Source organism: Petaurus breviceps, unplaced genomic scaffold (genome assembly GCF_028583685.1).
Source record: "Petaurus breviceps papuanus isolate PSGF00001 unplaced genomic scaffold, PetGlider_PUasm1.0 90510, whole genome shotgun sequence".
Classification (NCBI taxonomy): domain Eukaryota; kingdom Metazoa; phylum Chordata; class Mammalia; order Diprotodontia; family Petauridae; genus Petaurus; species Petaurus breviceps.
In genome coordinates this window covers 3,795,869-3,808,945 of record NW_027187267.1, presented here as the reverse complement: position 1 = coordinate 3,808,945, position 13,077 = coordinate 3,795,869, and the positions used below count along the sequence as shown (strand labels likewise).

The 13,077-nt window shown below is 44.8% G+C and overlaps 2 protein-coding genes across 2 annotated transcripts in view; one reads left to right on the top strand and one right to left on the bottom strand.

Annotated features, from left to right (window-relative positions):
• The window catches only part of TAGLN2 (transgelin 2), a 343,906-nt gene that overhangs the window by 68,189 nt on the left and 262,640 nt on the right, over positions 1 to 13,077 (top strand). The window lies entirely within an intron of this gene.
• The window catches only part of ATP1A2 (ATPase Na+/K+ transporting subunit alpha 2), a 43,507-nt gene that overhangs the window by 30,025 nt on the left and 405 nt on the right, over positions 1 to 13,077 (bottom strand). Inside the window, exons 2-7 of the mRNA XM_069062873.1 lie at positions 8,634 to 8,738; positions 8,380 to 8,439; positions 7,171 to 7,374; positions 5,789 to 5,902; positions 5,399 to 5,533; positions 3,353 to 3,470 (exon numbers count right to left, since the gene is read on the bottom strand). Coding sequence (XP_068918974.1) covers positions 3,353 to 3,470; positions 5,399 to 5,533; positions 5,789 to 5,902; positions 7,171 to 7,374; positions 8,380 to 8,439; positions 8,634 to 8,738 — 736 coding nt within the window. The remainder of the gene's footprint in view (positions 1 to 3,352; positions 3,471 to 5,398; positions 5,534 to 5,788; positions 5,903 to 7,170; positions 7,375 to 8,379; positions 8,440 to 8,633; positions 8,739 to 13,077) is intronic.

The window sequence follows — 13,077 nt, the reverse complement described above, 5'->3', positions numbered from 1 at the left end:
ATGGCCTTTCCTCATCCCTCAGACAAACAAGGGAATCTTCTTGAAGGGCTTGGTGTTAAAGGTCAGGCACTGTTCAGGAGGTACTACGAACTCATTAGATGGATGTCTAAGAACCTTTGCCTGTTCTTTCAAACCAGAGTTTGAAAAGGTGTGGGGGTGGAGGAGGAATATTTTGCCAAGCTTTTCTGGAAACACACACACACATAAATACAAACTATGGGAGACCTAGTGCAAATGGCAAAAACTCAGGGTGTTAACATAAGCTATTAATTGGATCTGGGGGAAAGATGTAGATTGAGAAAAAATACAAATTGTGTTAATAAAGGTCATCATTGCAATTCTGCCTTTTTCAAGATAGAAGCATCCAGAGATGCTGAATCTAGGCACATTCTGCATAATGTTTCCTCAACCAACATTGACTCGCAATAAATTTTTTTGGTACATTATGGTCCAAAAGTCTTGGGCCCAGCTCTAATGGAGCTCCACTAATTAGTTGCTCCTACATAAAATTTATAACATGGTTCCTTTGGAACTCACTGCCCTCTGTAGCAGTGTTTTGCCTAATACTGTGCTTTGCAAAATCAATTAATGATGTTTAATGTAAACAGAGCTTGTGTTACAGTGGAAAGAGAATATAAAGTCAAAAGGTCTGGGTTTGTAAACTACTTCCCCAAGTTACTTTGTGGACTTGGGAGTCACTTAGTTTCCTCATCTGTAAGATAAGTGGGAAGGGAAGACTCAGTAACTTCTAAGGTCCCTTCCTGCTTTATAATAATGATAGCTAGCATTTATATAGTGCTTTAAGGTTTGCAAAGCACTCTACAAATATCATCTCATTTTATAACAACAATACTGGAAGGAAGGTGCTATTTTTATGCCCATTTTACAGATGAGGCAATTGAGGTTAATTACCTTTGCCCAGTGTCAAACAGCTAGCAAGTATCTGAGGCTGAATTTGAATTAAGGTCTTTCCTGACTCCAAATACAGTTCTCTAACCCCTATTCTACCTAACTACCAATAAGCCTATGAGCTTGAGGTATCTCTGTGAAGTATATGGATCAAGAAAGAATCATATGCCACAGAATTTTACTTTAAGAGGCCCAAGGTCCAATCATCTACCTTCTCCAACCTCTTCCTCCTATACCTTCAATCCCTTCCTAGAGTGACCTTTTCCTCTGCCCTCTGGAAAGAACTAGATGACTAGTGAGGTCATAAAATTCCTAAAGCCACTAGGTCTGGGCTGGGCCCAGTGATGGCTTTCAGGGAGCAGCTGATCTAGGTTGGGAGCACAGAAGTTTATCAGGATCAATTTAACATCTGATATCTCTGGAGGAATTCTGGATTTTAGAGTCAGGAGATCCATTTTTAAAGCCTGCCTCAGTTACTACTTACCAACTGTATGATCTTAGCTTTTCCCCTCTTTGCCCTTCAGTTTCTTCAGATGTGAAATGAGGGGGTTGGATTCAGGGGTGGGGAACCTGTGGCCTCGAGGCCACATGTGGCTCTCTAGGTCCTCAAGTGAAGCCCTTTGATATAATCTCAGTGAAGTCTGGATTCAGTCAAAGGGCCACATTAGAGGCCTCACTTGAGGACCTAAAGGCCACACGTGGCTTCAAGGCTGCAGGTTCTCTACCCCTGGATTAGACAATCCCTCAAGTTCTAAATTTCATGATCTTTGTAATTTCTTTGGGCAGTGAAGAGCTGGTAGAGCTTGGCAACTAACTCCAATACAGCCTAGAAGTGATGCAGAACTCTTTACCCATTATGTGAAGGGCTCTCTAATCCAATGGCTGCTCTCTTCTGGTGTGGGGCTCTTAGTTGGAATCACTTTTGCTACTTTCTCTAGGACAAGGGTGAAGATCCAAGTTGAGGAAAGACAAACCCAAGATCCCCTGAGAGAGAAGTTTGGTCCTGGGTCCCTGAGAACCTTGTTCCTAGAGGTTATCAAAAGTCACTAAAGGTTCAGGGTGAAAGGGAGGAGAGTAAGAGTCAGCCCTGCTCCCCTGTCTCCCATATGAGTCTTTTCTGCCCCCTGCTGGGTTCAATAATTGAAAGCATCCTGGGTCATTTCCTGCTTTAACCATTCCTTCCACAGGCTTAGCTGTCTGTGGCAATGCCAGCTTCACTATGCTTACCTCTGTCTGTGTTGCCCCTTAGCCTAGAGAAGCCAGATTCTACTTCTAGTCATGTTTCTGGCAAAGATAAGACGGCCAAGGGTGAGAGGAAATGAAACTGCAGACATCAAAAGAGACCGAGCCAATTCAAATGTGATTTAGCAGATTCAGAGTCAAAGATGCTGAGCTTGAATCCCTATTTTGTTCATTACTAGCCATTTTGTTTCTCTAGGCCTCAGTTTTCTCATCTGTTAAATGAGGTGGGTTAGACTAGATCAGAGACATCAAACACATGGCCTAAAAGCCTCCCAAATGCAAAGTCAAATTTAAATATAATTATTATTATAATTAAATATAATTAACAAAATAAATAAAAATAAAACAGAAAATATTACCTTTTAAAATGAAGTCAGTATGCCTTCTGTAGAGATCCTTACATACAAATTAGTGGCCCCCATTTCTATTTGAGTTTGACACCACAGGACTAAATGATTCCCAAGATCCCTCCCCATTCTATTTCCTATGAGCTGGGGCTGTCCCCTTCTCTGCATTCAATCTCTAGCTCCTTTTCATATTGTACTTTATAGTTGACAAAGCACTTCTTCCCTGTGAAAGTGAAGGTATTATCACTCCCATCTTACAGATGGCAAAGCTAAGGGCGCAATGTGATTCCATGGAAAGAGCACCAGAGTTCTGAGTATCTGGGTTAGAATCTTTGCTCTGCTACTCACTACCTGAATGACTTAGGCAAATCATCTCACTTCTCTGGGCCTTGGTTCCCTCACTTAGGGGTAGGACCATATGAACTCAGATCCTCTCTAGCTGTAAACCTTTGACTCCATAATGTTGAGAATCGAAGTAACTTGGTCACAATCACATAGTTGTTAACTACTAAAGCCAGGGTCCATAGTCAAATTTCCTGACTCAAAGACCATCAATCATCCCACTACACCTTGCTGCTGTTCCCCTGCCAGCACCCCAGTGCTATCTAGGTGCATTATTCCCTGTCTTTCACCTCACAGTCCTACCATTTGTAAAGAATTATCCCAGATGAGAAAGGGGATGACATCACAGCTGAGCCCAGATCACTCTCTGTGAGGCTTTCCTTACTTATTAGCAGGTAGGGACAACCTCACTGATCTTGGAATGGGGCTTCTCTGGAAGTATTATTCACTCTTCCCTCTCAGATATTTCTTGGTGGAGCTTCTAGGGCACCCATTCTGGCTATGCCCCTCACCTTCCACACAGTTGGTAGAGAAGAAGCAGATATTTCGGGTCTCCAAGGGATTCTCATGAGTAAACTCAGGGGAACGGGTCTGTGGTTCTGACTCTCCTGTCAGGGATGAATTGTCCACCTGAGGATAAAGAGACAGAGTGATGACTCCTCAGATAGAGATGCATTTACATAGATGTTGTTTACTTGTCTCACTTGTGTCTGACTCTTTGTGACCCTATTTGGGATTTTCTTAGCAAAGATATTGGAGTGGTTTGCCATTTCCTTCTCAAGCTCATTTTACTGATGAGGAAACTGAGGCAAACAGGGTTAATGACTTGCCCAGGGTCATGCAGCTGTAAGTGTCTGAGGCCACGTTTGAACTCAGGAAGATGAGTCTTTTTGACTCCAGGTCCAGCACTCTATCTACTGTGCCACCTAGCTGCCCTTATTTACACAGATAAAAGCCCTCATCTCGTAAGTAACAGATACATAGATGTTTTAGAAACAGCCTTATTCAGCAGAAAGAATACCAGGTCTGAAATCAGAAAATCTGCACTTGCATTCCATTTTTCCACACTGTCTCCCTGAGAGTAGTCGTGGAGAACTCAATGTCATCTTGGAAAGAAGTTATGAGTAGGGTTCCCCAGGGAACTGTGCTTGTTCCCCTGTGTTTGGTTTGCACTATTTAACAGCTTTATCTTGAATAAAGGCATAAATACATGCTTATCAGATGTACAGATGAAACAAAGCTAGTAAGATAAGTTAGACAAAAGTTGCAGAGTCAGGATCCCAAAAGGGTCTGAATGAGATAGAATGCTGTGCCAAATCTAAGAAGAGGAAATTTCATCAGATGAAATATAAAATCTTAACATTTAGGTTAAAAAAATCAATTTTATAAGTAGAAGATGGGGTAAAAAAACATTCTGAAAATGATCAGGGTGCTTAATGGAATGCAAGCTTCATATGAGTCAGCACTGTGATATAAAAATCAAGGAACTGAATGAGATCATTGGCTGAATTAAGAGGCGTAGTGTCAAAGCCTGATGGGAGATGGCAGTGCCACTGTCTGATCTTGGTCAGACTACATCTGGAGGGTTGTATTCAGTTCTCATACTATGATACAGGGCATTGAAAAACTGGATAGCACCCAGAGAAGGGTAACACGGTTGTAAAAGGGTCTCTTGATAATTGCATAGAAAGATTATCTTCAGAATCTTATAGAAGAGAAGACTTAGGAGGAATATGTAGTTGTCTTCAAGAATTTTAAGGACAGTCATATGGAAGAGGGATTGGATTTATTCTGCTTGTTTCCCAAGGGCAAAATTCAGTAGTAGGGATGAAAATTGAAGAGAAAAATTTAGACGATGTAAGGAATACTTCCTAACAATTCAAGCTTTCTCAAAGTGGAATGGGCTAGCCCACTCCTGGTTAGCCTAGGGTGGAATGGGATAACACAACAGGCAGTGTTTTCCTCTTCATCATTAAGAGGTCTTCAAGCAGAGGTTGGATTACTTTTCCAATTCTGGTATTCTGTTGTTAGATTCCAGGACTTGGAATTGAGAAACTTGGGTTAGAATCTTGGACTAAGTGGTCTCAAAGGTCTCTTCTAGCTCCAAATCTATGCTATGATCCTTGGGTCTGACTATTCATATCCACCAATGTTACTATTGTCTAGCCTATATCTCTCTGTAGCCACTGGGCCATGTTTATCTCACTAGAATAATTTAAAATGTACTGACAACTCACTTTGATAGTGTATTTTAAAGCTTAAAAAGTACTTTTTTCCCACAAGATCTCAGTGGAGTAGGTATTAAACCTTAAACAGAATTCGAACCTATGAGGAGATATCCAATTGAATTTCAAGTTCAAGGCTGTTAACATTTAGTCATCACAACTGTACAGATAGAAAAAACAACAGAATAGAATAATCCATAGACTCTACTGATAGGATGGGCTAGGAAGACTGTTGGTTAACTCTCACCTGTCCCCATCTTCTGTAACCCACTCAACTCTACATCAGCATGGCTATTCCCAGTCAACCTGTCCCTTCGTCGCCTTCCCACTTACCTTGCAACCATGAGAAGAGATGATCCGGAGGTCAGCAGGGACACGATCTCCGCCCTTTACCTCCACCAGGTCTCCTACCACCACCTCCTCTGCATTGATCTGCATTTTCTCACCCTCTCGAACCACCAGAGCTTGCTATAGGAAGACAGTTGGGGCATCTGTGCCATCCAGACCTCCATTATATTCCTTTATTCCCTTCCTCCCCATTCCTGTCTTTCCACACCCTTACCCACCTACTCCCTATCTATCTTCAGAACTTTATCGTGACTTGAAAAGATAATGGGGCTTCCCCTTAGTAAGTTACCATATGGGAGAGCAGGGGAAACAGGGAAAGGATCATATCCCTCAGAAAATCATATCTCTAATCCTAAATCTAACCCTGTCATCTACCTGTGGCACCATGTTCTTGAAGGAATCCATGATCTTGGAGCTCTTGGCCTCCTGGTAGTAGGAGAAACAGCCAGTGACAATGACCACAGCTGCCAGGACCACACCCAGGTATAACTAGAGCAAGAAAAAACTGTTAGCTCCTACCGATCTGAGGAAAAGCAGCTGCTCCAGGGTAGGGGCAGACAGCCTTGCAGAATATAACCATCTTATGTAAAGCATAAGATTTCTGGTTCTGGGGGTATGTTGAAGACAGCTTGGGCTTGTGAGAGATTTGTTAAATTTTCAGTATGATTTACATCTTGTAAATCAGAAAATGCTAGAAATCAGGTCAATTTATTGTTTTGTTGATTGTCTAGACTTGAACTGATAGAGAAAATGTTCATGCAAATTCAAGTTAAAAGTGTGTCATGAGTACAATCTTTCCCTGCTGGAGAGCCTGTTGTTAAATATTTACCAGCATACCCTTGCTTGGTTCCCACTAAGTGGCTTGTCTCAGAAGGTGGGAGTGTGGATAGAGGAAATCCCCCTTCCTGACCCTAAGTCTGTAGAGTTGATAGGGTTGGGGAGACATAAGGGGAATGAAGCAAAGACATAGTTGAGGAGTGAATCAGCAACAGATGATTCTATAGGGAAGTCCTATAGAAATTCCCAAGGAAATCCTTGAAGCAACAGGGCATAATGGATGGTCAGACCCCCTAGGCTTGGATCCCTCCCTTCTACTTCCCAGCTGTGTGATTCTGGGCAAATGACTTAACCTCTCAGTGCCTCAGTTTCCATGGAAACAATATTTCCTCTACTTACTGAACAGGGCTATTGTAAGAAGAGTGCTGGGCAAACTTTGAAGTGCTATAGAAATGTGGAATATTATTACTAAAAGCTTCCTTTATGTGCCATTGTACAGTTTGCCCAAGAGCTTTACATATATCATTTAATCTTCACAATAACCCATCATTATATATATTTTTACAGATGAAACTGAGGCTGAAAGGTTAAGTGACCTAAGGCCACAAAGATGAGTAAATGTCTGTGGTAGCATTTGAACCTGGGTCTCTTCCTGATTTCAAGTCCTATGCTTTACCCACTAAGCTATAATGTTTTATTATTATTATTAATTATCATGATTATTACTCCTATCACTTTGCCTTGGCAGTGGTGGTAGGGTTTGTAAGCTGCTGACTACAAATATATGAGGCTTGTTTTTGTTTTTGTTTTTAGCATCAGCTCCAAAGCTAGCCTTATCTCTGAGTCACTGCCCCGGCTAGGTCCTAGATTCTGTAAATGAAAGACTGCTCAGGGGGCTAGTGCCAGAGTTTGGGGATTTAGGGGTTCCAGGATAAGGAGGGCTAGAAGGCAGGATCAACCACAAAGGACAATGGGCTCACATTGTCATTGGAGGGCTCATCTTCCATGGCTGCCTGGATGCCATAGGCCAGGAAGCAGAGCAGGGCCCCAATCCAGAGCAGGATGGAGAAGCCCCCAAAGAGTTGCCGACAGAATTTGACCCATTCGGGGGTGGTGGGAGGCGGAGTCAGAGCATTGGGCCCATCCCGGGCCAAGATATCCTGTGCCCGCTGGTTGGTGAGGCCCTGTGGAAAGGTGATAAAAGGAGTGGACTCAGTGGTGTCAAAGGTCCTTTCCCGTTTAATGACTGTATATGATTCTATGTTGAAGAGGAGAGTAGGCTGTCTTGGTGTTGAAACAGTCACTAGGGACGCTAAGAGAGATACTTTACCACTCTCCTTACCCTTTCTCCTTTCTTCATCCTCCCTTCCCCCTTTCCTCTCTGCCCCTCCATCTCTGGTTTTCCCTGGTAGGCACAATACCTTCTTTTCTTCCCACTGCTATTCCCTAGTTTAATGTCCTCAGAAATGGTGTGTCCAAGCCCACTTCAGAGGCAGGGCCAGGCTTGGGACAGCCATAGATGGAACCAAAGACCTTTAGGATAGGGCTCCCAGGGAAGGTAGCCACTCAATAGGCCTTTCCTCTCACTCCTTTTCCACTCACTAGGGATATTAAGGAGAAATCTGTTGTACACAGAGTCAGGACTACACAGTTTATCATTTGACAGAATTACAGAATCTGGGTGCTAAAGGAGATTATAGGAATTACATAATCCAATCTGGATTTAAAAAGGAATCCTCCTTATAGCATGCCCAATGAAGCATCATTGAGCCTGTACCACTAGACCTCCCATAAGGGGAAATCCATTATTCCCTAGGAAAGTCGAATCTACTTTTGAATAGCTTTAATCATTAGGGTATCTCCCTTCCTTACTTCAAGACTAAATGTGCCTATGAAGCTTCTCCCCACATTCTACTATAGCCTTGCGTATATTAGTCCTGTGATGGATCCGCAGCAAGGTGGGAAGATACAGAATCAAGGGACTAGAGACAATGGTTCTCTGACTGTCTTTGGGTAAGTTGATCCATCTCTTTGGGCTTTTCCATTTCTAGTTCTAGCATTCCACACATCCTTCCTAAACTGTGACACCAAGAGGATGGAGACCATCTTATGCCAGGGGACATTCTCCTCAGTGAGTGAGGGAGACCAGGAGCTTCACTTCCTACCCCCAAGAGAATCCCCCAACTCACCTTGGATAGATCTACCTGATACTTTCTGCCCAGCTCATCCAGAGACAGCTTATGATCATCCTGGAGGGGAAAAGCATTCAATTATCATGAGGGAAGAAAGGAATTCAGGAAAGTGGTTTTGATGGACCAGGGGGCGTGAAGGGACCCAGGACTTTTCTAGTAGCCATCCCTGGGAAAAATCCATCCATCTCTTCCCCCTTCAGGAAGGAATCATCTCAAAGGCTGGAAAAGACAGGGCAGGTTGTTGTTCTCACCATGGCCACTTCCTTCTTCAATTCATCCAGCTCCTTTTCCTTCTGTTTCTTCTTGCCGCCCCCATTTTCTGTGGTGGTGGCCGCAGGCGAGTACTCTCGGCCAGCCTAGGATAGGAATTAATTTATTCCAGGGAATTAGGCAGAAAGAAGAGAGGGACTGCTTCTCTTAAGGATAAGGATGCTGATCCAAAACGAGGATTTTCCATGAGGGTTTGTTTTTTGGAGGCAGTCTGGGTTAATTGACTTGCCCTTTACATAGCTTGCAAGGTGTCTGAGGTCAGATTTGAACTCAGGTCTCCGGACTCCAGGACCAGTGCTCTATCCACTGTGCCACCTAACTGCCGCTCTATGAGGTTTTGAAGGAGGCAGAGTACAGTAAAAAGAGTACAGGATTTGGAGTCAAGAGGACCTGGGTTTGATCCCAGCTTTGCTACTTAATACATGTGTGACCTCGAGAAAGTAATTTTACCCCTGTGGGTTTTCCTCACCTGTTAAAATAAAGGGGTCATTTGTTCTGGTTGATATCTAAGGCCCATTCTAGCTCTATGATCCTATAAATTTAATACAATTCAATAAAGGTTTGTTAAGTATTTACTCTGAGCAAGGAGCAAGGGATAGCCACATACATAAAGATGGTCTCAAAGAGCATGTAATCTTTTAGTCTTGAAATAAGGCTGTTTAGGGGAAAAGTAGAAGGTGGCAAGTTAGGAGGATTGTGTTTGGCCCTGGGGTTTCTCTGTCCTTTGGCAAGGACCACTGGGGGCATCTGAGAGAGAAACAAAGGAACTGAGAGGGCTGGAGAAGAGACAGGCTTTGGGGGAGGCAAAGGTGAGTGGAGAGGGAAGTTCTGTCTATGGGGTTATGGGAGCAAGAGGATCAGAGTTTATGACTGACAAGTCTGAGAGGAGAAACCAGTGATATGAGAGGGGTGAAAGGTCTGAGGAATGGAGGAGTGGAATCCAGGGAATGAGGATTGTGCAGGGCATTTTTTCTGGGAGCCCTGTTTCCCCTGAAAGCCTATCCTTGGCTGCCATTTTCACCTCCCTTTCCTTGGGTAGGGTGACCTGAGGTCCCTTAAGTACCATGTCATTGTTTTGGTGCAGTCAGTCACATTTCTACTCATGAACATGAGCAAGGTGAGAAATGAGCCCTGATATTCTCCAAATAAAAGAATTTCCAGGTTCAGGATCCAGCCTCTGGGAACCCATTAATCAATCAACAGTCAAATTAACAAGTATTTATTAAGCACTAATGATATGCCAGGCATTGGGCTAAGATTAGGGCAGTGCTAAGGTACCATAAAGTAGACTGGTCTTTAGATTAACAGCCTTGGATCACAGGGAGGATCCACCGGGCTCTTGGGGTCCAAGTTGAAAAGATTGTGTCCCAAGGTCAGTAATATTTCCCTCCAAGGTGGCCTCAGCCCAAAGGTCTACTTTGGGATATTGTGGGGATAGTGAGAGCATACGGAGTGACTCAGCTCTGGTGTGGGCACAAGAACTCACCGGAAAGGGATCTTTTTCACTTGGACTTCCCCCATTCTGTTCTCCCCACCCCCACTCAGGGACACAGTGACCTTGTGGTGAGAAAGCTGGACTGAGAAGGCTTGGTTGGAAGTCAGGACTTCTTGGCTCCATTCTAGGGGCCTGATCCAACCTCTCTAAGAGGCCGCCTGGATTCTTTCCACCTCCATGCCTCAGTTTCCTTCTCAGCACTATGTGGAAGGGTTTGTGACTGGCTCCTCTTTAGTCCTACCTCTCCCTTCCTCATATTTCCTAGGAGGACCTGTGAACAACTTATTGGATCCGATGGATTTATAAATGAGAACCTTAGTTCTTTGAACTCTCTCACTTTATACTTTGTGGGAGGCAGGTAACTGGCTGGGGAGGCAAGGGGGAATTGATTAAATATTGATTAAGGTAGTAGACCAAACAGTGGTTTCTCTAAGTTGGACAGACTCTTTAGTGAAAGGTAATCATACTTGGGGTGGAGGGACAAGGACCAAGGTTAGGGACATTTTGACACAAAAGAAACTATTAGATTCAAGTGTGTATATTTTTTTTTAAAAAATCACTAGCCTAGAAACTTTTGGCCATAGGATGTAGTCTGCTTTTAGCAGCTCCTCCTCTCTCCCCCACCATCCCACTCCATTCCCCAGCAGGCCTTGAGCTTGGGACAGACTACCCCCTCTCCCCCCTCCTCCTGTCCTGGCAGGCATGTCAGGCTTTGGAGCCAGGAGCCCGCAGAGAGCCAGGGCCAGCGGCAGCCTAGGGAAGAAAGGGAGAGAGGAAGGAAGGACCCCTTTGCCTCTTAACCCCCCTCCCCTCCCCTTTACCCACTCTCCCCTTCTCAGGGTCCTGAATGCGGAAGGAGAACAGAGAGTTCTTTCTGAGAAAGCCAGAGACTGGGACAGAGCGGGGGCGGCTGGAAATCAGCCCAATCTGCCCCCTCACCCCACCTCCCCACTGCAGCTGGAGAAGGCCGGCATCCCCCTCCTAACACTGTTATCCCTCCCCCACCTCCTAGGCCATCCCTCATGGCTGTGGGGTGATGAGATGAGACCAGCTCTGGGTTGGGACCAGCAGGACTCTCCCCTTACAGAACTGATGGGAAGTTGACAACTCTGGACTGGGGTGCAGCACCCTAGAAACCAGAGTCTAGGGAGTCTGTCCTACTGTAGAGACAGGGTGGTCCTTCCAGATGGGCTAGAATCCAAGTTGCAGCCACCCCCATCTTACCCTGCCTCTTTCAGCTGAAACAGAGCCTGTTTTCCTTCCCCACCTGGCTATTATTTCAACTTACGCCACCAAAGTGGGAGTTTTAGGGTCATCCTGAGACACTTGGGGGGGGGGCCGGAATAAAGCTGGGGCTAGCCTTTGAGTTGTAGAATTCTCCAGCTTCCATAAAACCAATTTTCCTATAACTTGGCATTCCCTGGTCTTCCCAGAAGTACCTCTTGGACTGGAAGGAAACTCGGTTGTCCTAACATGAAAATCATTTGGAGAGTTTGTCTCCCAAGCCTGTAAGGCCTCCTGCCTACCCTCTCTCCATCCTTTAACTATCTCCCATCCACTCTTTATACCAAATACTCCTGGCAGGCTCACCGAAACTCACTACTCCAGGAGATTTAGTCCTCCTTTTATTAGAGAATCCAAAGTTCAGCTGAAAGACTCAGGATTGTATATGCTCCCAAAGATATCACATGTCACAAAGACATTTCTCTATCTGAGACACTAATGTACATGCAAGTATACACACACACACATACACACACACACTTATTCACACGATGCAGGATAGCAGCTACACTTGGATCTTGTCACAAGTGGAGTTCCACTGACATACTTTCACAAAGACTCAGATGTGAATGCGCATTTTCCCATATATATACACACATATATGCATACATGCACACAGATGCATTTGTGGACATAGAAACACAGGGCCACACACACATTGTGATTCCCTCACTCTCTATTTATAGCTCCCATCCAAGCCCAGGAACCCTGGTGTCCCCACCCCACAGCTTTCTCAGCTGTTGAACTAAGATGTGTCCTGGTGTGACCCTTCATGGCCCCCTTGTCCTCTGGGAAGTCTCCCAGCAGGGATAGACCCTTTCCATTTCTCACCACTGGCTCCAGTTTTTCTCTAGAAGTCTCCTATCCTTTATCATGCCCTTTCCCAGAGGGAAGGGGTTGGTAATGTTTTGATGTATAAGGGGATAGGGTCAGTCCTCCACAAGTGGAAATCATGCTTCCAACTATCCCAAACTCAGGGCATGCCTCCCATGGGGGTCCAAAAGATAGTACCCAGAGGAGGTCTTTAATTTGCTCAACAGGCCTTCTTTTTGCCTGAGAATGCCATGGGCAGGGACAAGGGGGCAGATTCCTCTCACTATCCACTGGGAAAATCCTTACTGCCCAAGGACAATGCTGCCTAGGACAAGGCAGGGGGCCTTCACTCCTCCCCCTCACCTCTCCCAGCTGTCCCTGGCACTCAGTGCCCAGGGAACGGGGTGTCCAGAGCTGCTTGGCTACCCAGGGAATGAGATGCTGAATCCCTATAGCTTCTGCCCCTCCCAACCCTCAAGAAGTCAAAGTATTCTCTACCCTCTCTGACTGGCAGTCCCAGGGGGCTGTCTTTTGGGTCCTGGGAACAAACAGGACCAGATGACCTTTCAGTTGGCTACTTAGGGTGGGAGAAAGAAAAACAGCAAGTGAATGGAAATACAGGAGTGTTAGAAAGAGAATTAATTCAGGGTGGACTGGAGCATGGGAAATGGGGTGACTATGTTATAGTCATATATATATGACTATAATGTGAATGGAATTGTGTGAAGGGGATGAATTCATGTGTGAGTGAGTGTATGTGTGTGTGTGTGTGTGTGTGATAGAGAGAGAGAGAGAGAGAGAGAGAGAGAGAGAGAGAGAGAGAGAGAGAGAGA